At 38.2% G+C, this 25722-nt stretch overlaps 1 protein-coding gene across 1 annotated transcript in view; it reads right to left on the bottom strand.

Moving 5' to 3' along the window:
* LOC126249055 (src substrate cortactin) overlaps positions 1-25722 on the bottom strand; it is a 139820-nt gene that overhangs the window by 5414 nt on the left and 108684 nt on the right. Inside the window, exons 10-11 of the mRNA XM_049950689.1 lie at positions 22254-22515; positions 30-85 (exon numbers count right to left, since the gene is read on the bottom strand). Coding sequence (XP_049806646.1) covers positions 30-85; positions 22254-22515 — 318 coding nt within the window. The remainder of the gene's footprint in view (positions 1-29; positions 86-22253; positions 22516-25722) is intronic.

Raw genomic sequence — 25722 nt, 5'->3', positions numbered from 1 at the left:
AACTTTAGTTAAAGATGCGAAGTACTGACCATTTCTATTCCTGTAATGATGTCATCTGGATCAAAGGATATTTCATCTTCAGCAGCTGAAATAAAGACAATGGAAAGAAATAAAATATAAAAAAATTACTTTTGTATCAGTGCATGATACTAAAGACAATTTCTGCACTGCACAGTGTGACAGACAAATGATAATAAGAGTGACACTAGCTGTAAGCTACATGCCTTTATTCAATAATATTCTGACTGTATCATCATTCAAAGGCTTTGTTATATTTAGCTTTCTATTGATGATATGACTTAAACACAAAAAAGTCCTGGGAAGAATACATAAAAATAAAGGTAACCACTCTCCACATAATTCAGGACAGAGTGGCTGACAAGCACATAAACACAACTGAAATTGTTGCCAAGATTTTACACAATTTCCTTCCCCCGACTTAACAGAAATATATGTTTTATTTTACACACGCACGCATGCGCACACACACGGAGGGGGAGGGAGGGGGGGGGAGTGAGTGAGTGAGTGAGTGAGAGAGAGAGAGAGAGAGAGAGAGAGAGAGAGACGCGGGGGAGGGGGGGGGGAGTGAGAGAGAGAGAGAGAGAGAGAGAGAGAGAGAGAGAGAGAAGCAACAGTTTCAAACTTGTTTATGTACTTGCCAACTGCTCAATAACCCTGGTATGCAGTGGGTTGTTATCATTACTCTTTCCATTATTTGATTTTAATACAAAATATAGCATACATTCAATTTTCATATAATCCTGTGCCTATTTCTTTTGACATTTAGATGGGACCACAATGTACCCATAGTTTAATTTCAAATCCCTAAGACTGTATCTGGCCATAGTAGGTAGAGAACAACCTATAACATCTGCTACAATAATCTATTCAACAACCTTTATACATATGCAAAAGGAAAAAATGATGATGATGATGATGATGATGATGATAATGATGATGAGTTGGGTTGAGGGGGTGCTCGACATCATGGTCATCAGCGCCCCGATCAAAAATCAACAGGAAATCTCATGGGTGGGGACGAAGGCTGTCCCCACAGGCAGAGCAGTTTATAACATACTAAAGTCTGCCGCCCTTCCCCACTAGTTTAGGGACGAGGCCTGATAGTTCACAAAATTTCACCACTCTGTTAACACTGGTATCGATATCTGCGAGGACGGTGGGCAGATCTCCAGCAAGACCAAGGGCTGCCCTATTACCAGTATACAGGACACACATAGCCACAATATGCTGAACTGAAACCTGTCAACATGCCTCAAAGAGTGACTTCAAGCACAGACAGTGTGCACAATGTCGGCACGGGAAGCTGCCCACCAAATCAGAATTCAGCACAGCAGTGACATTCGAACATTCAACTGCTTTTGTGAGACATAAAACTTTGAAGATCTACGTTTCAGTGGACATTCATAGTCAAAAACACATTGGACACTTTCCACAAATTAAGATTCATAGGTACCCTGTAGGGAATGCAACACAAATGAGTAATATCTGATTGGAGGCAACTGGGAGGCCTTTGTATACTCGGACAGTACGCAGTAATCCCCATGTGATCAATACAATCTCTAGGCATACATTATGAGCAACAGTAATAACCCCCTCCCCTTACCTTTTCCCCTGTAGGGAATGCAACACAAATGAGTAATATCTGATTGGAGGCAACTGGGAGGCCTTTGTATACTCGGACAGTACGCAGTAATCCCCATGTGATCAATACAATCTCTAGGCATACATTATGAGCAACAGTAATAATAACCCCCTCCCCTTACCTTTTGCACAGTAGGTGGATGAGGGAACACCTGGAATGGAACTAGGAACAATGGTGTCAACTTCTCTTCATCAGTGAGAGCAGGAATTATTGTTTGATGCTCGATCATCATACACGGTGGCCAGATAATAATGTACGAGTCAGATATGCAGCCGCATAGCTTCGGGGACGTGATCTTCAAACATATTGACTAACCTCGGAACTGACATTTCTACAACGTGTCAGTCTTTCGAGATGATAATGCGGGAACATACCGCAACTACCACACGAACACCTTCCTACAAAAAGTCACGAATTAAACAAATGGAATGGCCTGTGGTTTCTGCTGACAGGAACCTGACAGGGCATGCTCGGAACCTGTTGATACTTGGGGTGTGTCATCACATGAACACTTCACACAATCTAGATGACATCAGGAGAGCCACTTTCGAAGAGTGGGAAAAACTTGAGCAGCGACATCTTGACTGTCTTGTGAACAGCGTGCACAAGAAGGATATAAGCATGTTACAATGCTTGGGTTGGAGTAAATCAGTACTGAATGGGTTGGAGCAAATCAGTATTGAATATAACCGAGCAGTCAATTCTGATTTCACAGATTCACAGCTATTTTTTAATTACATACGAGTTGTTTTTTCATTCCTCGCTCACCTCGAATTTACATCGACGCCTGTTCTGAGACGTATTCGAGGTGAAAAACTTTTTATGAACGTGTTAGAATGAAAAATAAAAAGAAACTGAAATAATTGTGGAGACAAACTAACTCTACAAAATTTAATTTGTAACTTTTTAATGAAGCTTCCATGCCACACATGTACGGTGCAAACACTACATGTCCTGTAGTTCTCAAGTCATTTCTTGCCAGCTTCCTTGCAGCATGTTTAGTGTTACTATTACAAAACCATCCCTAGTTCTACTCTGTAATTAATGGGTAGCCTTATCTTGATACCACAGTCACCTTTATGTGATTACAAATAGCAGTTCAAGAAATTTAATACAAAGAATGTGTTAACAAGAAAATGTGCTCACTGCAGGCAAATTATTTGCAAACATTCATATTCTAATTGGCTAAGGTAGGTGATCTCCATCCTGATAGAAGGTAACTACGGATTACAAGTCACATTTAATATTCTCAGATATATACAGTATGTTGTTTACTATACATTCAGATAAACTTGACGAATTGCGTTGTGGGTGTTTCTGAGAAAACTTCTACAAATTTTCTCATACTTCACCATTCTAGAAATTACTGCCTGTTCCTGTTTATTACAAGTAGCAAGAAACATATGTAACAATGACTTGATTGTTTACACACAATGTGGATCACATTTATGTTCTGGTAACTTCTTTTCTCTAGAACTGTCAATGCTATTACCCGAAACTACACTACCAATAGCATATACTGGCATCAACTGCCATTAACAAATGGAAGTCCTGCTACCTCGCAGATCATTGTATAATTGTATTTCACAAACAGATATTTTTAAGCTGTTGTTTCATACAGTATAAAATATACTCCCTTGTTTCTGCAATAACTTTAACTAGTTTAAAGGCAGCTACATTAATGCTATAGAGGAAAATGCAAAAAAATTTCCCAGCATTAACATATCTGTTGGCTGATGAGAGATCATGTAAACTTTTTCTAACAGTAAGTCAATAATCTACATGCACACACTAAAATTGAACATTTGTCAAAAGAGCGTATGCGAGAAGCAGGCTTCTACCTGCAAGGTAAATGATATGCAACTAAAGGATTCTACAAGGAATACACCTTGACCATAAGGAGAGAGAGAGGGAGAGCCAGGAGGGGGATGGGGGGCAGAGAGGGAGGGAGGGAGGGAGGGTGGGAGGGAGGGAGGGAGGGAGGGAGGGAGAGACCGACCTTGGTATATCTTCTTCGCTAAAACTGAAAGCAATCTCTGTAAAGACTACAACAATTTAACAATAGTACAGACAGTGGTCAGATACATGGGTACAGTTGGTAACTTGCTAGGTTTTAAGAGTGAGTGAAGAAATTTACTGTCGGCTAATCTTTTTCAGCTCTACTGTAGTGGATATTTACATGAATTTTTAAAGGTAGTTATGTACTTGGTAACAACATAAATCGTATTACGACAAAACTATAATATTTCATGGATTTAAATCGCTATATAGTATTACAATTAAATAAAGGCTCATCTTTGGCCCCTACCCATAACTCAGAGTCAGGTCCATGCAATGCTATTTATATAATGTAAAATTTAATGTAAAGGGAAGTTCACTATATTACTAACCATCACTTGCTTTGTACATTTACAATGATGTTATACATTGTGAGTCCTAGTGATGAGCGCATTTTCACAAGATTTACAAGAACTAGAGAACCAACTAGCAATGGTATTGTTGAACTAAATATTTTGGTTTTCAGATGAACTCACTAAAGAAAACAATGAAAACTTAAAACTATGAGATAGTGAGTGTGATCAAATCGCAATTCTTCAGATTAAATGTACAATTATTGTATCATTGGGATGTCAGCACCCGGTAGCTGAGTGGTCAGCGCGACAGAATGTCAATCCTAAGGGCGCGGGTTCAATTCCCGGCTGGGTCTGAGATTTTCTCCACTCAAGGATTGGGTGTTGTGTTGTCCTAATCATCATCATTTCATCCCCATCAACGAGTAAGTTGCCGAAGTGGCGTCAAATCAAAAGATTTGCACCCGGACCTTTTTTTTTTTTGGTCATCAGTCTATTGACTGGTTTGATGCGGCCCACCACGAATTCCTTTCCTGTGCTAACCTCTTCATCTCAGAGTAGCACTTGCAACCTATGTCCTCAATTATTTGCTTGACGTATTTCAATCTCTGTCTTCCTCTACAGTTTTTGCCCTCTACAGCTCCCTCTAGTACCATGGAAGTCATTCCCTCATGTCTTAGCAGATGTCCTATCATCCTGTCCCTTCTCCTTATCAGTGTTTTCCACAAATTCCTTTCCTCTCCGATTCTGCGTAGAACCTCCTCATTCCTTACCTTATCAGTCCACCTAATTTTCAACATTCATCTATAGCACCACATCTCAAATGCTTCGATTCTCTTCTGTTCCGGTTGTCCCACAGTCCATGTTTCACTACCATACAATGCTGTACTCCAGACGTACATCCTCAGAAATTTCTTCCTCAAATTAAGGCCGGTATTTGATATTAGTAGACTTCTCTTGGCCAGAAGTGCCTTTTTTGCCATAGCGAGTCTGCTTTTGATGTCCTTGCTCCGTCTGTCATTGGTTATTTTACTGCCTAGGTAGCAGAATTCCTTAACTTCATTGACTTCGTGACCATCAATCCTGATGTTAAGTTTCTCGCTGTTCTCATTTCTACTACTTCTCATTACCTTCGTCTTTCTCCGATTTACTCTCAAACCATACTGTGTACTCATTAGACTGTTCATTCCGTTCAGCAGATCATTTAATTCTTCTTCACTTTCACTTAAGATAGCAATGTCATCAGCGAATCGTATCATTGATATCCTTTCACCTTGTATTTGAATTCCAATCCTGAACCTTTCTTTTATTTCCATCATTGCTTCCTCGATGTACAGATTGAAGAGTAGGGGTGAAAGGCTACAGACTTGTCTTACACCCTTCTTAATACGAGCACTTCGTTCTTGATCGTCCACTCTTATTATTCCCTCTTGGTTGTTGTACATATTGTATATGACCCGTCTCTCCCTATAGCTTACCCCTACTTTTTTCAGAATCTCGAACAGCTTGCACCATTTTATATTGTTGAACGCTTTTTCCAGGTCGACAAATCCTATGAAAGTGTCTTGATTTTTCTTTAGCCTTGCTTCCATTATTAGCCGTAACGTCAGAATTGCCTCTCTCGTCCCTTTACTTTTTCTAAAGCCAAGCTGATCGTCACCTACCGCATTCTCAATTTTCTTTTCCATTCTTCTGTATATTATTCTTGTAAGCAGCTTCGATGCATGAGCTGTTAAGCTGATTGTGCGATAATTCTCGCACTTGTTAGCTCTTGCCGTCTTCGGAATTGTGTGGATGATGCTTTTCCGAAAGTCAGATGGTATGTCGCCAGACTCATATATTCTACACACCAACGTGAATAGTCGTTTTGTTGCCACTTCCCCCAATGATTTTAGAAATTCTGATGGAATGTTATCTATCCCTTCTGCCTTATTTGACCATAAGTCCTCCAAAGCTCTTTTAAATTCCGATTCTAATACTGGATCCCCTATCTCTTCTAAATCGACTCCTGTTTCATCTTCTATCACATCAGATAAATCTTCACCCTTATAGAGGCTTTAAATGTATTCTTTCCACCTATCTGCTCTCTCCTCTGCATTTAACAGTGGAATTCCCGTTGCACTCTTAATGTTACCACCGTTGCTTTTAATGTCACCAAAGGCCCTAGCCACATGATGATGAAAAAAATCATTGGGATACTAAAATCAATACTCAACATTTATAGGCTGTCAGCTACACAACATTCTTTGCTACACACTAAATTAGATAAAGAATGTACAGCACATACAACTTCCCACCCAACCAACGCACATATCAATTGATAGGATATATACCTGGGGAAAGAAAAGGTTTTGTGAAACACCACCACCACCACCACCACCACCACCTCCAATACTACTACTACTACTACTACTACTACTACTACTACTACTACTAATAATAATAATAATATAATATAATAATAATATAAATAGGGCTTTTGGAACAGACAAATGTAAGAAAAATAGCATAGTCAAGGGAAAACACACTAAACAAGAAGATTACATATTGGATAACCACAGCGACTGCATAGAAGCGATGGAAAAAACAGATGCCTATCAATATCTAGGATACAGAGAAAAAATAGAAATAGATAATACAAATATTAAAGAAGAACTAAAAGAAAAATATAGATAAAGACTAACAAAAATACTGAAAACAGAATTGACAGCAAGAAACAAGACAAAAGCTATAAATACTTATGCTATACCAATACTGACCTACTCATTTGGAGTAGTGAAATGGAGTAACACAGACCTAGAAGCGCTCAATACACTTACACAATCACAATGCCACAAATATAGAATACATCACATACATTCAGCAACAGAAAGATTCACATTAAGCAGAAAGGAAGGAGGAAGGGGATTTATCGATATAAAAAACCTACATTATGGACAGGTAGACAATTTAAGAAAATTCTTTCTAGAACGAGCAGAAACTAGCAAAATACACAAAGCGATCACTCATATAAATACATCGGCTACACCATTGCAATTTCATAACCACTTCTACAACCCTTTAGATCACATAACATCAACAGATACGAAGAAAGTGAATTGGAAAAAGAAAACACTACATGGCAAGCACCCGTATCATCTAACACAGCCATACATCGATCAAGACGCATCCAACACGTGGCTAAGAAAAGGCAATATATACAGTGAGACGGAAGGATTCATGATTGCAATACAGGATCAAACAATAAACACCAGGTATTACAGCAAGCATATTATTAAAGATCCCAATACCACAACAGATAAATGCAGACTTTGCAAACAACAAATAGAAACAGTAGATCACATCACAAGGGGATGTACAATACTAGCAAATACAGAATACCCCAGAAGACATGACAATGTAGCAAAAATAATACATCAACAGCTTGCCTTACAACATAAACTTATAAAACAACACGTTCCTACATACAAGTATGCACCACAAAATGTACTGGAGAATAATGAATACAAATTATACTGGAACAGAACCATTATAACAGATAAAACAACACCACATGACAAACCTGACATCATACTCACCAATAAAAAGAAGAAATTAACACAACTAATCAAAATATCCATACCCAATACAACAAATATACAAAAGAAAACAGGAGAAAAAATTGAAAAATACATCCAACAGGCTGAGGAAGTCAAGGACATGTGGCATCAGGATAAAGTTGACATTATACCAATTATACTATCAACTACAGGAGTCATACCACACAATATCCACCAGTACATCAACGCAATACAGCTACATCCAAACGTATATATACAACTACAGAAATCTGTAATTATTGATACATGTTCAATTACTCGAAAGTTCCTAAATGCAATGTAACATACACCGTACAGTTAAAAGGAAGTCACGCTTGATCAAGGTCCGCGTCACTTTCCATTTTTAACCAGACATAATGTCTGAGAAAGGAAAGATAATAATAATAATAATAATAATAATAATAATAATAATAATACCCGTGGAGGCCCGGGAAAAGAATAGGCCTCCGGTATGTTCTGCCAGTCGTAAAAGGCGACGAAAAGAACAAACCACTAATAGGGCTAACCCCCCTTTAGTGTGATTAGTTGGTTCAGGACAGAACTAAAGAAGCCTCGGACAAGCGCCGTCATGGTCGGGGACGACGCTTGAACCCTATGCCCGCCCACAATGGTAACGACACTGCTAGCCAACTGGAAAATGATTTAAATCCAAATAGAGGTGTTTTGCAGGATATGCTTCCTGCAACCACCCTAGAAGGAAAACAAAGACAGAGGATGAGATGGTCAGATGAAGTTAATCGACACCTCATGTTCTGTTATTACCAAGCAACAAACCTAGGAACCAACACAACTGGATACAGATCACAAGTATACACAACATTTATTACCAGATACCCAGAATTAAAATTTTTAACAGAACAACGACTAGCTGATCAGATCCGTGTAATAATCAAAAATAACAGGATACCCCAGTCAGAATTAGAAAACATCAAACAACAAGTACAACAAATACTGGAACAAAATAATGTGCAATCAGAAGAAGAAGAAAATACAGTAATGGACTCAAACATCCCAGAGCAAACAAACAAAGAACAACACGCACCAATTAAACAATCAGAGGAAAACGAAATCTTAAGACAGCCACCAGAACAAGCACAAATAGAACACGAAGTGACACACATGTTAGATATAGAAGAAAAATTTCAGCTGACATATATAGAATACAAAGACACAAATACAGACATAAGACCATTCTTGCATAGACCACCAAATAACCCACAAGTCGAAACAACAATAAAAACTATCAACACAATCATACACAACAAAATAAATGAAAACACAACTATGGAAGAGTTACAACTACTGGTTTATATAGGAGCACTCACTACACTAAATATACACACTAGACAGAGATCAGAACCAACCAACACACAGAAGAAACCCACAAAACCAGCATGGCAACACAGGCTACAGATCAGAATAGAAAAACTGAGAAAAGACATCGGACAGCTAACACAATTTATAAGAAATGAAATCTCGGAAAAAAAACTAAAAAGGTTAGGTAAAATCTCACAACAAGAAGCGACAGAGCAATTAGACGAAAAGAAGCAGAAATTACAAGCATTAGCCAAACGACTCAGAAGATACAAAAAAAGTGAAAATAGAAGGAAACAAAACCAAACATTCAACACAAACCAAAAGAAATTTTACCAGACAATAGATAACACACACATTAAAATAAACAATCCACCAAACATAACAGACATGGAACACTTCTGGAGCAACATATGGTCTAACCCGGTACAACATAACAGGCATGCACGGTGGATACAAGCAGAAACAGACACATACAAGATGATACCACAAATGCCTGAAGTGATAATTTTGCAACATGAAGTCACCCAAGCAATTAATTCTACTCACAATTGGAAAGCCGCTGGAAATGATAAAATAGCAAATTTCTGGTTAAAGAAGTTCACCTCAACACATTCACATCTAACTGAATTATTTAACAGTTACATTGCAGACCCATACACATTCCCTGATACACTTACACATGGAATAACTTATCTGAAACCTAAAGATCAAGCAGACACAGCGAACCCAGCTAAATATCGCCCCATAACATGCCTACCAACAATATACAAAATATTAACTTCAATCATTAAACAGAAATTAATGACACATACAACACAGAACAAAATTATAAATGAAGAACAAAAAGGCTGTTGCAAAGGAGCACGAGGATGTAAAGAGCAACTGATAATAGATGCAGAGGTGACATATCAAGCTAAAACTAAACAAAGGTCGCTACACTACGCATACATTGATTACCAAAAAGCTTTTGATAGTGTACCCCACTCATGGTTACTACAAATATTGGAAATATACAAAGTAGATCCTAAATTGATACAGTTCCTAAACATAGTAATGAAAAATTGGAAAACCACACTTAATATCCAAACAAATTCAAATAATATCACATCACAGCCAATACAGATTAAGCGTGGAATATACCAAGGAGACTCATTAAGTCCTTTCTGGTTCTGCCTTGCTCTGAACCCACTATCCAACATGCTAAATAATACAAATTATGGATACAATATTACTGGAACATACCCACACAAAATCACACATTTGCTATACATGGATGATCTAAAACTACTGGCAGCAACAAATCAACAACTCAACCAATTACTAAAGATAACAGAAGTATTCAGCAATGATATAAGTATGGCTTTTGGAACAGACAAATGTAAGAAAAATAGCATAGTCAAGGGAAAACACACTAAACAAGAAGATTACATATTGGATAACCACAGCGACTGCATAGAAGCGATGGAAAAAACGGATGCCTATAAATATCTAGGATACAGACAAAAAATAGGAATGGATAATACAAATATTAAAGAAGAACTAAAAGAAAAATATAGACAAAGACTAACAAAAATACTGAAAACAGAATTGACAGCAAGAAACAAGACCAAAGCTATAAATACTTATGCCATACCAATATTGACCTACTCATTTGGAGTAGTGAAATGGAGTAACACAGACCTAGAAGCACTCAATACACTTACACGATCACAATGCAATAAATATAGAATACATCACATAAATTCAGCAACAGAAAGATTCACATTAAGCAGAAAGGAAGGAGGAAGGGGATTTATCGATATAAAAAACCTACATTATGGACAGGTAGACAATTTAAGAAAATTCTTTATAGAACGAGCAGAAACTAGCAAAATACACAAAGCAATCACTCATATAAATACATCGGCTACACCACTACAATTTCGTAACCACCTCTACAACCCTTTAGACCACATAACATCAACAGATACGAAGAAAGTAAATTGGAAAAAGAAAACACTTCATGGCAAGCACCCGTATCATCTAACACAGCCACACATCGATCAAGACGCATCCAACACATGGCTAAGAAAAGGCAATATATACAGTGAGACAGAAGGATTCATGATTGCAATACAGGATCAAACAATAAACACCAGGTATTACAGCAAGCATATTATTAAAGATCCCAATACCACAACAGATAAATGCAGACTTTGTAAACAACAAATAGAAACAGTAGATCACATCACAAGCGGATGTACAATACTAGCAAATACAGAATACCCCAGAAGACATGACAATGTCGCAAAAATAATACATCAACAGCTTGCCTTACAACATAAACTTTTAAAACAACAAGTTCCTACATACAAGTATGCACCACAAAATGTACTGGAGAATGATGAATACAAATTATACTGGAACAGAACCATTATAACAGATAAAACAACACCACATAACAAACCTGACATCATACTCACCAATAAAAAGAAGAAATTAACACAACTAATCGAAATATCCATACCCAATACAACAAATATACAAAAGAAAACAGGAGAAAAAATTGAAAAATACATCCAACTGGCTGAGGAAGTCAAAGACATGTGGCATCAGGATAAAGTTGACATCATACCAATTATAGTATCAACTACGGGAGTCATACCACACAATATCCACCAGTACATCAATGCAATACAGCTACATCCAAACACATATATACAACTACAGAAATCCGTAATTATTGATACATGTTCAATTACCCGAAAGTTCCTAAATGCAATATAACACATACCGTACAGTTAATAGGAAGTGACGCTTGATCAAGGTCCGCGTCACTTTCCATTCTCAACCAGACTTAACGTCTGAGAAAGTAAAGAAATAATAATAATAATAAAATCATCCATAAAAACCAAATGTGATTTATCAGTATTTGAGACTACAGTAAGGAAAATGATTTTAGATTCTGTTCTAGATTTTTCATCCCCATGTGAAAGAATGTTAGTTCTTACAGTGAACTCAAGGTACAAAACATATCCCCTGATAAATGCTCATGCTCCCACTAACAGTGAAAACAAGAAAATTTCTCACACAGTAGAAGACTTTTGGAAAACACTAGAGGAAACTAAAAGCAGATCCTAAAACCTTGTGTGAAAATCTTACTAATTGATTTTAATGGACAGGCTGGCATGGAGATGAAATACAGAGCAATAGTAGGACTTCAACCAGTGCATTATCAGACAAATAAGAGTGGAGAATTTATAACAAGCTTTTGCACATCATCTGTGTTGTGTGTTATGTCTACAAAGTTTACAAGACAGCTACCCAGAAAAGTAAATCTGAAGATCACCTAATCCACTACTAGGGGAATTTCAGATTGATTATGTAGCAGTTACTGCAAAGAATATGCTTCAGACAAACCATGGATCTTGCTGTATTGAGGTAGAATTGTGTGCCTGAAAGATACAGATAGTTGTACCATATGTGCAATGGCAGTGGAGGGGCATCTTCTGAGAGGCCAGAAAAATATGTGGTTCCTGAAGAGGGACAGAGCATTTCAGTAGTTGCAGGGGCAACAGTCAGGATGACTGACTGATCTGGCCTTGCAACACCTGCCAACATGACCTTACTGTGCTGGTATTGGTCGCACAGTTTACCTTGGCCTCTCTGTGACCGGTGGAAGTCAGCTGTCTTCTTGCCACACTGGAATGCTTACACAGGGTGTATACGCGGAATAGGAAAAAAAATTCCCGGATTTCTCCTGGATTTCCCGGTTAAAAATACACTTTCTCCCAGGTGAAAACACAGGGAAAAAATGCGTTTTGGAAAGATCTTTGATGTGTAGCAACATGTACGCTGCATATTTTCCTATTATGAAAGTATAAATTCGAATTCCACCAAATACCGCATGTTACTTTCCGAAGCATTGAAATCGAGATTGCGATGCGCTTTTGTAAGCCAGTCGTAGCTCATGTCACGTGATCTCACCAGCCGATGACAGAGGGTATTCAGAGCTTAGGACATGTGATGTAGTCAGCCAATAGCAACATCACTCTTTAAGTAGAGCGAACACACAAACAGAAAAAGTTAATGTTTTAAATTAATATACATAGTGTTGCTGCACAAAACGCAAAGCTTTCACATGAAATATTGGTATATAAGATTAATACACTGCAAGAGAAGCTAAGATTTCACATATAATGCTGGTCTTTTATGTGTGTATTACAATTTAAGACATATCACACAAATGTGCCAGTAAATGTTTTAATAATGACATAAATTTCTGATCTTCTGGGCTTGAAATTCATCTAAATGGCTTGTCATCGATGACTTGATTTTTAAATGAGAGTGAAAAATGCTTTTCAAACCACCGTTCGGAATATTTTCCCACGACCTCTTAGAAATAGGTTCGTTTCTGCAGTTGCCAGAGAGCGCCAGATGACAGGCGTCACTGCGCTTGTGCAGCTACGATGTCGTAGGGAGCCCGTATGCTCGTACGTGTAAAACATTAAAAGATCTTACATCATGACATAAAAGAAACAAGACATCAGAGGATACTCCAAGAGCATCGGAATTTCGGGACCCATACTAAACTGTGCACATTTAAAGTACACATTCGTATTTCCAGATTCCCAGTGAAGTAGGCCACGACCTGGTATTAAGTTTTCAATGTGGTTTCTTGGGATGTAAATTTTCTTGTAGTAGCAGTACTGTGTTATCTCATGTTTGGTTCTTTATTATGACATAATGCCATACGTGCTAGAAGTTGAAAACATGCACTTGAAATGCAGCGAACAGTGTGTAGAATTAAAAACTTTGTTTCAAATATATTGTCTGCCTCAGCGGAAAAGATTAATAAAAGAAAATTTCTTTAGCAAACCGACAAAAATGACTTCATTGTTCTGCAAGGCAATTAATGCTCGACTGTCAGAAAGGTGGAAATAAAATAAAATCTGCAACTAGTAACACATTTTAGCCTTCCGTAATTATGTGAATGTATTTTAATTCACTTGATAGCTCCCAGCCACAGAAATCTGTTTTGTTTTCATTTGACGTGAGAGCAGAAAACGAAGAGGAAACAGCAAAATCACTAAATGTAAACACGGGTCACGTGGAGACTACCCACTTCCCCACTGTAACTCAGACTGCTCTGCACATCAGCCCCGGGGCAATACCCCACCACTCACTCGATCGTTTGAGATAGGACGTAAAAAAAAAGGAAAGAATTTCCAAAAATATGTTCATTTTGTAGCACACGTCTTTCTGAAGAGTTTGATGCATAAAACATGTGTTTGAGGAAATGTAACATGTGTTATTTGGTTGTAAGTGTGCCTCGCCTCGTCACACAGCATTATTTTATTTTATCACACGTCACTGTACTTCGCTCTGTGGAATTGAAACACGTATATTTTGTAATGGATGCCATCAAATCATATTTAGAACAGTGGAAATTAAAATGTCCTGTGGTGCCTCTCCTGCTTACAGTCGGCCGGTTTGACACCCTGTCCCTCTTTTTTTTTTTTAAAAAAAAAAAAGAACTCTTCAGAAAATTTGCACTCTTTATTCCCTATCACTTAACAACTTGCTGCTTTGTGTGACATAAAATTAAATATAGGATACATAAACCCAGTAAAGACATGAGACAAGCAAGACTATACACATTTCTTCAATCCTTAGCTCCTAGAATTTTGCTCTCTAATCGAGCTACAGCTTTACATGATGTGCTTTCCTTTCTGTGAAAGAATCTATTACCTCAAAGTTCTTCAAACGTTTTGCTACATGAAAAGTCGAAATGTCGTTGTCTAATACTGAGAAAGCTGTTAATACAAATAGGACCCTAGACTGGTGTTGTTTCCTGATCTGATTACGTCTATTTTGCACTGTCTGCTAGATAAAACAAAATCAAAAAGTAGTAGTATGAAATTTTTATACAAACTTGGAATCGTCATATTGTTCCATAATTTGTGTGATGTACTCGTTTCTCCTCCTTCCTCTTTCTAACAAACAGTCTTGTCATCACTAATTCTGTAACTATTCCTGCCAATGTCAAAGCTTATTTGCAGTTCAACATCACTAACTCTGGAATCACCGGTTTAGTTATCCTGCGATTATTCTCCAGTCAGGCATTGTTACATGTTTGTACAACGCGTTTTCCGTGCTTCTTCCAGAATAGAACTTAATGCGGCTGCTAGCCGGGGACTGTACAAATTGGCCCTTACTAGTATAGTGATCTGACCAAAAATTTTCTGTCAAAATGTTATTTTCTTGGATACACCGAGAAGGTAATACGTAATCTTTCTTACCTGTTATTCGTTTATTTCCACTCCTGTAGTCTGAATCTATGATTCGCAAACCCAATCAACCACACAATCAGACAGCGGGTGTCATTCATCCGCTCGGCCTTAATCCGCTCAGCTTGTATAGCCCCTTTTGTCTGTAGGAAAGTTTGTTTCTACATGCGACGAGGATTCCCTGACAGACACATCATGTACACTATGCACACATTCACAGATCAACTTAAGATTCATTCAGAAATCAACTTAGAATGCGTTCAAAAATGTTCAAAAACCGGCAGGAATGCATTTCAAAGTCATATGAATAATAAATAGACTAACATGTGCTGGATGCTAGTCGCTTTGTGAAACAAGGTTTCTTCCCTCAAGAATATGAATTTTGCCACCCCCTCCTCCCAGATCTGGACCTGCTGCGCACGCATGAATCTGGCAACTTGGGCGCTCCAGTAAAATTTTTCCCGGTAGCATCTAGCTGCTTGCTGCGACTGCTTACACAGCCAACAGTCACATTTCTGTAGCCAGAAGCGGGAGAAGGTACTACTAAGCTGCACATGCACATGATCCTGCTCGTTACTGCTAAAATGAATCTAATGTAAACAGTTGTGACATCACGCTCATCGGAGGCAATTTGTTGTTACGAAGCATTGCTTGGTCTTCATAAACCCTTTGACACATTTTGCTGTTGACAGACGCTTGTATGAGCACTGTGTTTTGTCGCTGTATATGGCGTATTTCCTTTGCAATTGAAGTTTTATTTTCGTTTTTTCTCTCGTTCATGTTTTATTGCTGCATTATTATTCTGTAGTAGTGGGATACAGTAATATCCTTTGTTAGAGTATCGGTTTTTACCAGTCAAAATTATAAAAATTTGACTGCAAACAAAAACAATGGAAAATTCCCGGAATTCTAAAAAATTCCCGGTTTTCTCCCGGATGAAAAAATTCCCGGGTTTTTCCTGGATCTCCCGGTTGTCCCTGGTCGTACACACCCTGTTACAATCATTGCTAACATTGGCTACATTACAGTACTGTGTATTGTAACAATATCTAACCATTGTGAATATTGTGTTGATCCATGTGGAGCGTGGAGTGTTGTGTGTAGCGATTATTAATATTATTTACAAAAATGAGCAAAAAGGCTGTACCTGATCCTTCTAGCAATTTGCCCACAACTTTTGTGTCATTTCTGGGCTGCATTAATCCAAAGCTGGCTGCTCTGAGCGGAGGAGGTGGGGCTTTTCTCAGCACCCAATGTGTTACGAGTCGTTCACAAGCTTCTGCCCCCACCATTTTCCACTCAGGGGCCAAGTAAAAGTGTGCAACCAGTACTGAAAATGGCTGAAGGCAAGGGGAAACTACAGTTGTAATTTGTTCTGAGGACATGCAGCTCTACTGTATGGTTAAATGATGATAGAATCTTCTTGGGTAAAATATTCGAGAGGTAAAATAGTCCCCCATTTGGATCTCTGGGTGGGGACTACTCCAGAGGATGTCATCATCAGGATAAACAAAACTGGAATTCTATGGATCAGAGCATGAGATGTTAGATTCCTTAACTGGGCAAGTAGACCAGAAATTTTAAGTTAGATATGGTGGATATTAGCAAAGGTTGATGGCATGAGGAACAGGTCTTCTGGTTAGGTGAGAACAGGGCAATAAATACAAAAATCAAATAGTGGTAATGCAGGAGTAGGTCTAATAATGAATAATAAAATAGGAAAGTGGGTAAGCTACTATGAACAGTGTTGTGAATGCATTATTGTAGCCAAGATGGACACAAAGTCAACATTCACCACAATAGTACAATTTTATATGTCAACTAGCTTTGCAGAAGATGAAGAGATGGAAAGAATGTATGATGAGGTAAAAGAAGTTATTCAGATAGTTTGGTTAGAGGAAAATTTAATTGTGGCTGGGACTGGTATTCGATAGTAGGATAAGGGAGGGAGAGAGAGAGAGAGAGAGAGAGAGAGAGAGAGAGAGAGAGAGAGAGAGAGAGAGAGAGAGAGAGAAGTAGTTGAATACAGACTGGGGAAAGGAATGAAGGAGAAAGCTGCACAGAATCATCACTAACAGTTGGTTTAAGTGTAGTGAAAGAAGAGTGTATACATGGAAGGGACCCCAGAAAGTTTCAGATTAATTATATAATGATAGTACACAGATTTCGTAATAAGATTTTAAACTGCAAGACATTTCCAGGGGCAGATGTGGACTCGGACCACAATTTATCGGTTAGGAACTGCAGCTTAAAGCTGAAGAAACTGCAAAGAGGTAGGAAATTAAGGACATGGGACCTGTATAAGTTGAAAGAAACAGAAGTTGTTGAGAGATTCAGAGGGGGCTTTAGGCAATGACTGACTACAACAAGAGAAAGGAATACAGCAGAAGACAAATGGGTAGCTTTGAGAGGTGAAATAGTGAAGGTAGCAGAGAATGAAATAGGTAAAAATACGTGGCCTAGTAGAGATTCTTGGATATCACAGGAGATACTGAATTTAATTGATGAAGCATGTGAAAGGCAATACAAAGATCTAAAAAATGAAATTCACAGGAAGTGCAATATGACTAAGAAAGAATGGCCAGAGGATGCATGGATATAGAAGCATATATCACTAGTGGAAAGATAGATACTTCCTACAGAAAAATTAAAGAGGCCTTTGAAGAAAAGAGAAGCAGCTGTATGAATATCAAGAGCTCAGATGGAAAACCAGTACTAACCAAAGGAGGGAAAGCTGAAAGGCGAAAGGAGTACATAGAGGGACCATAGAAAGGAAATGAACTTGAAGGCAATATTATAGAAAGGTAAGAGGATGTAGATGAAGATGAGATGGGAGATATAATACTGTGAGAAGAATTTGACAGAGTACTGAAAGACTTAATTCAAAACAAGGCTCCTGGTCTAGATTACATTCCATCACAACTACTAATATTCTTGAGAGAGCCAGCCATAACAAAACCATTCCATCTGGTGTTCAATATGTATTAGACAGGCAAAATACTCTCAGACTTCAAGAAGAATGTAATAAATCCAATTCTAAACAAAGCTGTTTCTCACATGTGAGAATATTACCAAACTATTAGTTTAATAAGTCATGGTTGCAAAAAAATTCTTTACAGAAGAATGGAAAAACTGATAGAAGCCAATCTCGGGGAAGATCAGTTTGGATTTCGTAGAAATGTAGGAACACATGAGGCAATACTGACCCTATGACTTCTCTTATAAGACAGGCTGGGGAAAGGCAAACCTATGTTTATAGCATTTGTAGAGTTGGAGAAAGCTTTCGATAATGTCGACTGGAATACATTCTTTGAAATTCTGAATGTAGCAGAGTTAAATACAGGGAGTGAAAGGCTATTTACAGCCTGCACAGAGTTATGAGAATTGAGTGACATGAAAGGGAAGCAGTGGTTGAGAAGGGAGTAAGACAGGGTTGTAGCCTATCATTGCTGTTATTCAATCTGTACATTGATCCAACAGTAAAGGAAACCAAAGAAAAAAATGGGAGGAGGAATTAAAGTTCAGGGAGTAGAAATAAAAGTGTTGGAATTTTTAGAGAAAGCAAAGGACTTGGAGGAGCAGTTGAATGGATTGACAGTGCCCTGAAAGGAGGATATATGATGAACATTACCAAAAACAAAACAAGGGTACTGGAATGCAGTCAAATCAAATCAGGCAAAGCTATGGAAATTAGATTAGGAAATGAGCCACTTAAAGTAGTAGATGAGTTTTGGTATTTGGGCAGTAAAATATAGACTGGTAATAGCAAGAAAAGTGTTTCTGCAGAACAGAAATTTGTTAGCATCAAATATACATTTAAGTGTTAGGAAGTCTTTACTGACAGTATTTTTCTGGAGGATAATCAATTCTGACAAGAAGAGAATAGAATTTTTTGAAATGTGGTACTACAGAAGAATGCTGAAGGTTAAATGGGTAGGTCATGTAATTAATAAGGAGGTACTGAATAGATTTTGGGACACCATCCAACTAAAAGAAAGGATCAGTTGATAACACATATTCTAAGACACCAAGGATCACCAATTTAGTATTGGGGGAAGTGTGGGAGGTAAAAATTGTAGAGGGAGAAGAATACAGCAAGCAGATTCAAAAGGATGTAGGTTGCAGTAGTTATTCAGACATGAAGAGACTTGTATGGGACAGAGTGACACAGAGAGCTGCATCAACCAGTCTTTGGACATCAGACCACAACAACATGCATGAGTTTCATAATGTACAGAAGTACAGAAGGAAGTCACTGATTCAGATAACTATTTAACACAAATCAAAATCATGTTCCTACCAAACAGATCCAGACCTAAGGTGAATGATTTCCAAAGCTTAATACAAACTGCATGATGAACACCGAAGCTTCCACTCATGACATGGAAAATGAAGACCTCAAGGTGTGGCCAGACCTCCACAAAACATTACAAACATCAACCATGAAATTAAGACCACCACCCAGGAAACATGAACGACAAGCAATGAAGCTGTCAATAGGTGAATCAAAGCATTGAATCACTGGAATGGAATCAAACAGTTGAAAGGGGGGAGTCCTTCCTGAAGATATAAAAATCAACATCAAAAACAATTCACTGCAGAAAAACGTGCCTGGAACAAAAGCAAGCTTATAGAAATAGAGCAGGATATCCAGAAAAACAATGCCTGAAATTTCTACAAGACATTCCATGAGGATTTATCTGGGTATAAACCCTCCAAAATTGTGTTTCTGCATAATTAATGGAAAACTAGGGATAAAAAATAAAGGGAACTGCATGATACTAGCTGGTTATTTTCAAAATTTACTGAACTGTGATCCACCAGTGGAAAGGTTGCATTTTCAGAAGCCTGTACCAAACCTAGACTCTCATCCCCAAAAAATTCAAAAAGTAAGAGAGAATTAAAGCACTTAAAAATAACAAAGTGGCACGAGAGGATGGCATATTTGCAGAAATGTTAAAAATAGGAGGAGATGACCTCATAAGAAGAATTTATGTACTCTTAATTGAAATATGGAAAACAAATGATTCCATAGGCCTGAAGAAAGTTATTGTTGTGATTTGCCAATCTTTCAAAGTGCCGCCGCGCAGTTAGGCGTGTCCTCTACATGCGGCGCTGTCTGCCAGCCATGCAGCAGCAGCAGCACTGCCTAAGGGGCCAGCCAGCCAGCGGCCGCTAGTCTCGGACTCAGTTATGATTTGACTGTTAAAGTGTACACAAGTCTTACTCTGTTTACTTGATCTGTGACTTTCATGTATTGCGTCTTCCTTGAAATATATTTGTTCAACTTGAAGTTATAACAGTTATTTACATCTGTTACATAAAAAGGTGGTAGGGCAGACCCCAACAACTACAGAGACTCTGTCAGTTACAGACAAGGTTCTATCCAAAGCTCTCTTAAACATAGTTGAACAGCAAACAGATCATTTGATTGCTCAGTATAAAGCAGGCTTCAGAAAAGATAGATCATTAACTGAGCAGATTTGGTGTCCAAAGACAACACTAAGGACACATCGAACTATCAACACATATGTCACATTTGTGGGCTTTAAGAAGGCATATGACTGTGTTGATAGACAAACTGTTTTGGACACTTCAGAAGAGCTCAGAGTGTACAGGAAAGCTAGAGAATTAATCTGGCACACTCTCACAAGTACATACAGGAGTTCGACAAGCAGATGGCATCTCCCAGCTTCTTTTTAACATTGTATGAGACAAAGTTATTAGAGAATGGGGGAAAGAAATCAAGGGTATAAACATCAGGACCTTGGATCAGAGAATCAAAGAGAAGGTCCTAGTTGTTGCTGACAATCTAGCTAACTTCACTATGATTACCAAGGAAACAATATAGGCCATAGAAAAGTTACACAAAACAGAAGCAAAGACAGACCTCCAAATATCATATGAGAAGACTTATTTGAAGGAAAATTTACACAAAAACTCATTTGAAGGAAAATTTACATAAAAATGTCTGATGATTCCCACTACAAATGAAATATGGAATAATGTCATGTGTGTTCTCTTTTAAATATCTTGGTCACATCATGGTATGTCTTTGGTGAGACAGTAAAGTCAATTTACAAAGAGCCACAAAATTCCAGAAAGTGTACAGAATAACATGGAGTCACTACAATAAATGAGTAACGTCTGGTACTGTGAAACATCTGCATTACAAGATAGACGTCATGCTTTAAGCATTACATACCTCAGAAACTACATCTCTTGGTCATTCAAAAATTGATGAAATGCCAAAGGTAGAGAGAATATTCTTATGAAAATGTATGGTCCCATTAATAAAAATAACATATGGATTATAAGAAAAACTACAGACCAATAAAGAGAAGTAGAACAGTTCACTGATACAATACATAGATGACACTTGAAGTTTTAAGGCCACATTTCCAGATCAGACAACACTAGATTAATAAAAAAACTACTTAATATATTAAGTTAAAAGAAGGTAAAAATCACTTAGTTACAAGAACTTAAGCAAGACAGGAATGCCACAGAAGATACCCTCAGAGAATGTGGAAAATCACGAGCAAAGGAATGCAAGAAACAATCCACCAAATCCACGAAGAGATTTTGGGAAGAGGAGAAGAAACAGAATCTGTCAGACTAAGCTAACAAGGTCAAGTGCACTCTTTAACTGGTCATAACAAAGAAAGAAGGAAGAGAGAATAACAATAATAGATTACTGTGGGACTTCGGACTTAACGAAAACTAAAATACAGTGTATTGGACATCACAACTATGGAGAAAAACTGGTCCCAGTTATTCATGGCACACTGGGTGCAATGTCAAAAGATCTCAGTGGACACTTGAAAACCACAGGTATTGATAAAATAACCACCTACAACTACAAAAGACACCTTGTTGTGCTCTGCATGCATCATCTGCTGATAAATCATGCAGTCCTAGGTATTTGGGAAGTGTCAAATGGGTGAAAGCAATGAAAGCAATCACACTGATCTTGTTTGCTGTGTTCCGTCTTGCTACTTTTGTAGACACAGTAGCAAATTAAAAATATTTGTATATATACATATTTAAATACCTGCTTGATAGTCATACAATGCTACTGCAGTATAGCCAGTATCTTCTACTTCATACAATGCAGTATTTTCTGATTGCAGATTATCTTCTATTGTAGGTGGTAGCAGCTGTTCATCAGCAACTGTGCTCTGGTTTGTGACTGCTGGCTCTGAAATTAGTGGGTTCTGTGTAGTCGTGACTGTTGGTGTAGGTGGGTTCACTTTGTCAGGTGGTTCTGCAATTTCTTCTTCTTCTTGTCCGTGATGTACTGAGGGAGTCACCAGCTGATGAAATATAAACAGCTTTAATTTAATACATATCCCTTTGATATTTACATACATTAAAAGTAAACTTATTGATAAAAACTTACAAAGTAAATTTCTGAGTGAAATAACACTAAAATTTCACTTGATCCATAATTACAATAATATTCAAAAAATTTCAGCCCTCTGCTCCAACAGATTGCCATATCACTGTCTGTTTCAGGCACCTAGATATTTAGTCCAGTCTTGTGTATAGTGATGCTGTTAGTATGTGCTTGAGCAAAAACATTAACCTTGAAACAATGTGTCCTGCAAAAACTGGATACAGTTGTTACAAATAACATGTAACAACATTACATAAAATCAACCACATTAATCCAGAAAATATTTGCTCATACATTATCCACAGATATTTGTCCAAAAATTTTCTGATGCCACAGATGATGAACAAAGGTGTTTTCACAGCTTCAGCCAAGATAAAAGAATATTTTATATATATATTTTATATAATGATGTCGGATAATATTTCATAATCTAAACTGCACTCCCTTCATATCAAATGGATGCACCTGTTATTCATGTTGAGGGTTTTCACAGACAAACACTACCTTTAAACCTAGCACACAAAATGATCTCCCTTGCCATATCTTCACATCCCCTAATCCTCCCACCATCCTAAAGACTCTGTTACAAACGAGTGACCCCCTCATCACCCAATATCACCCTAGACTGGAAAAACTGAATCATATACTTCACCAGGCCTTTGATTGTCTATTATCATGTCCAGAAGTGAGGGATGTACTACCTAAAATCATTCCCTAAGTGGTATTCCATTGTCCATTCAACCTACACAACATCTCGGTCCAACCCTAAGCCAATCTCACTATCAACACCTTGCCACAGGGATTATTTCCCCATGGAAGACCCAGGTGCAAAACCTGCCAAGTCCACCTACCCAGCATTTCTTACTCCAGTCCTGTTACAGACATATCGTATCCCACTAAAGGCAGGGCCATCTGAGAAAACAGCCATGTCATAGATCAGCTCTGCTGCAATCACTGCACAGCTTTCTATGTCGGTGTGACAACCAACCAACCACCACCACCAGAATAAATGGCCACTGCCGACTGTTGCCGAGAACAAAGTTGACCACCCATTGGCACATCTTGCAGCTGAGCACAACGTGCTCAAGTTCAATGACTGCTTCACAGGCTTGTCCATCTGGATACTTCCACCCACCGACAGTTTTTCTGAACCACACAAATGGGAGTTATCCTTGCAACACATCCTTCACTCCCACAACCCTTCTGGCCTCAATTGTTGTTAACCCATTGACCCTCACCCACCACCCAAAAGTTTTCCCTTCGCCTGTCCCTTCAACACTGCTCAATCCATATCTCTACACCACCTCCATTGTGCGCTGCACCCCACCAGCCCCGGTACCTGTGTATCACATGTCTAACTCTTGCACCTGCCACCCCTCCATCCTGCATTTCTAGCAAGCCCCCCCCTGCAACCTCTGTCCCGGACCCCTGCCTCCCCCCCCCCCCCAAAAAAAAAATCCTTCTCCATCTGCCAAAATACATGTATATTTGTTCTCTAGCTCGGCAAAGGATTTATTCTGCAAGCTAGCAATTGTCCTTCTTTTTAGTGTGTGCCTGACGATGACTCGAGGCTTCTGCTATTTGGTGAGTGGTCTCCCTTGCTCCTAAAGATTTACATTCTGCCAGACACCTCCTTACTACATTTATACCACCTAGTGGTTCTCTTCCATTGTAAACCCTGTGTTGTCTGTCCTTAGTTACTGTCTCATGATTTACATCTACTTTGTATCTCTTGTACTATCCATCCACATCTTTCCCTCTTTCCTTTATCACCCTCAACCTTAACTGGCACCAATCAGTGGGATCTCGCGTGCCTTTTTTAACATTCAGTAGCACCAGTTGTAACCATTTTGACTGTGACACACGTTATTTTACAAACTGTATCACAGTTAAAACACTAGCCTAGCAACAAGTAACTACATTTCATCTGTCCGAATCCACCTACCTCTCCTTTTCTTTCCAGTGAATGACAATAACTTACGCAGGATCAAATACCCTCACATCTCAGAACCATCCTATTGGTCTTAGCACAATTTCTTCCATCCTTTTCACTCTCCAAACTCAGGCTCTGTTATTCAGTCCCCCTTACAGCCACATAATGCTTTCATTTGTCCACTTCCTATGTCGTTTCATGTTTTCCTAGCACCATCTCAACCCAAACACACCCCTGCTCCATCTATCTGCATAAGTTCAGAAACATGTCCCTTTCCTAGCTAAAACACAGTGCCAGATACTGTTCCTTAACCCCTTGCTGTACCATTCAGTTTGATGAAATCTGCACCCAAGCAACTGGAGGTGATGCGGGCCAGAGGATGAGTGAGACAATTGCAGTACAAACCGACATGCAGATACCTGTTGTGTAGTCCCGAGCTCATTTATGTCACTGATACTACTCTTGCAGACATTAACATTAGTTTAATTTTTATTCCTTTTTTTATTTGTATATTTGTAATACAATACTTCAAGCAATACATCCGAATATAAACATAAATTTTTAGAAATAATCAATACTCTAATAGAACTTATAATCTTTATGGGCATCTTCAGAAGGAATGTAATAAGACGATACCTAAATGTAGATATTGACAGTAAAAAAATGTAATTACAAGAAGAAATGCTCCCCTTGAACGAATTTCCAAAAGGAAAATATATACAGTTCTAAAAATTAATAGTCCTGCACGACGCGTTAATTTCGAAAGCAATGTGGTAGATGTCATGGCACTTTAAACTCTGTATATCCCCATGTCATTTCATTTCGTACTTCGTATTTCGTGCAAACTTTGCACAATTTGCTCTGAAATGAAGAGGTGTTCCACCGAGTGATGGTTTCCCACACTTTTCGTAGTCCATCAACTGGACATTTTTTAACATTTCCTCTGTTATATTTATTCAGTAATCAACATTTCTTTCCTTTCTCTGACCACATATTATTGTTTGAATAATGTACATATTGAATAGAGTAAAAACAAATGACCTGACTTTCTTTCCCACAAGTGCGATGTTTACATTACTGAGCAATTCGAACTACGTACACCGTATCTCCAAAATTGAAACCCTTGGCTTCCAACACCTGGAAGAGCACTAAGGCTACCTCCATATATTGTCCAACCTGTTGACGTCCTAC

Source organism: Schistocerca nitens, chromosome 3 (genome assembly GCF_023898315.1).
Source record: "Schistocerca nitens isolate TAMUIC-IGC-003100 chromosome 3, iqSchNite1.1, whole genome shotgun sequence".
NCBI lineage: Eukaryota > Metazoa > Arthropoda > Insecta > Orthoptera > Acrididae > Schistocerca > Schistocerca nitens.
This window is presented reverse-complemented; position numbering and strand designations above follow the sequence as displayed.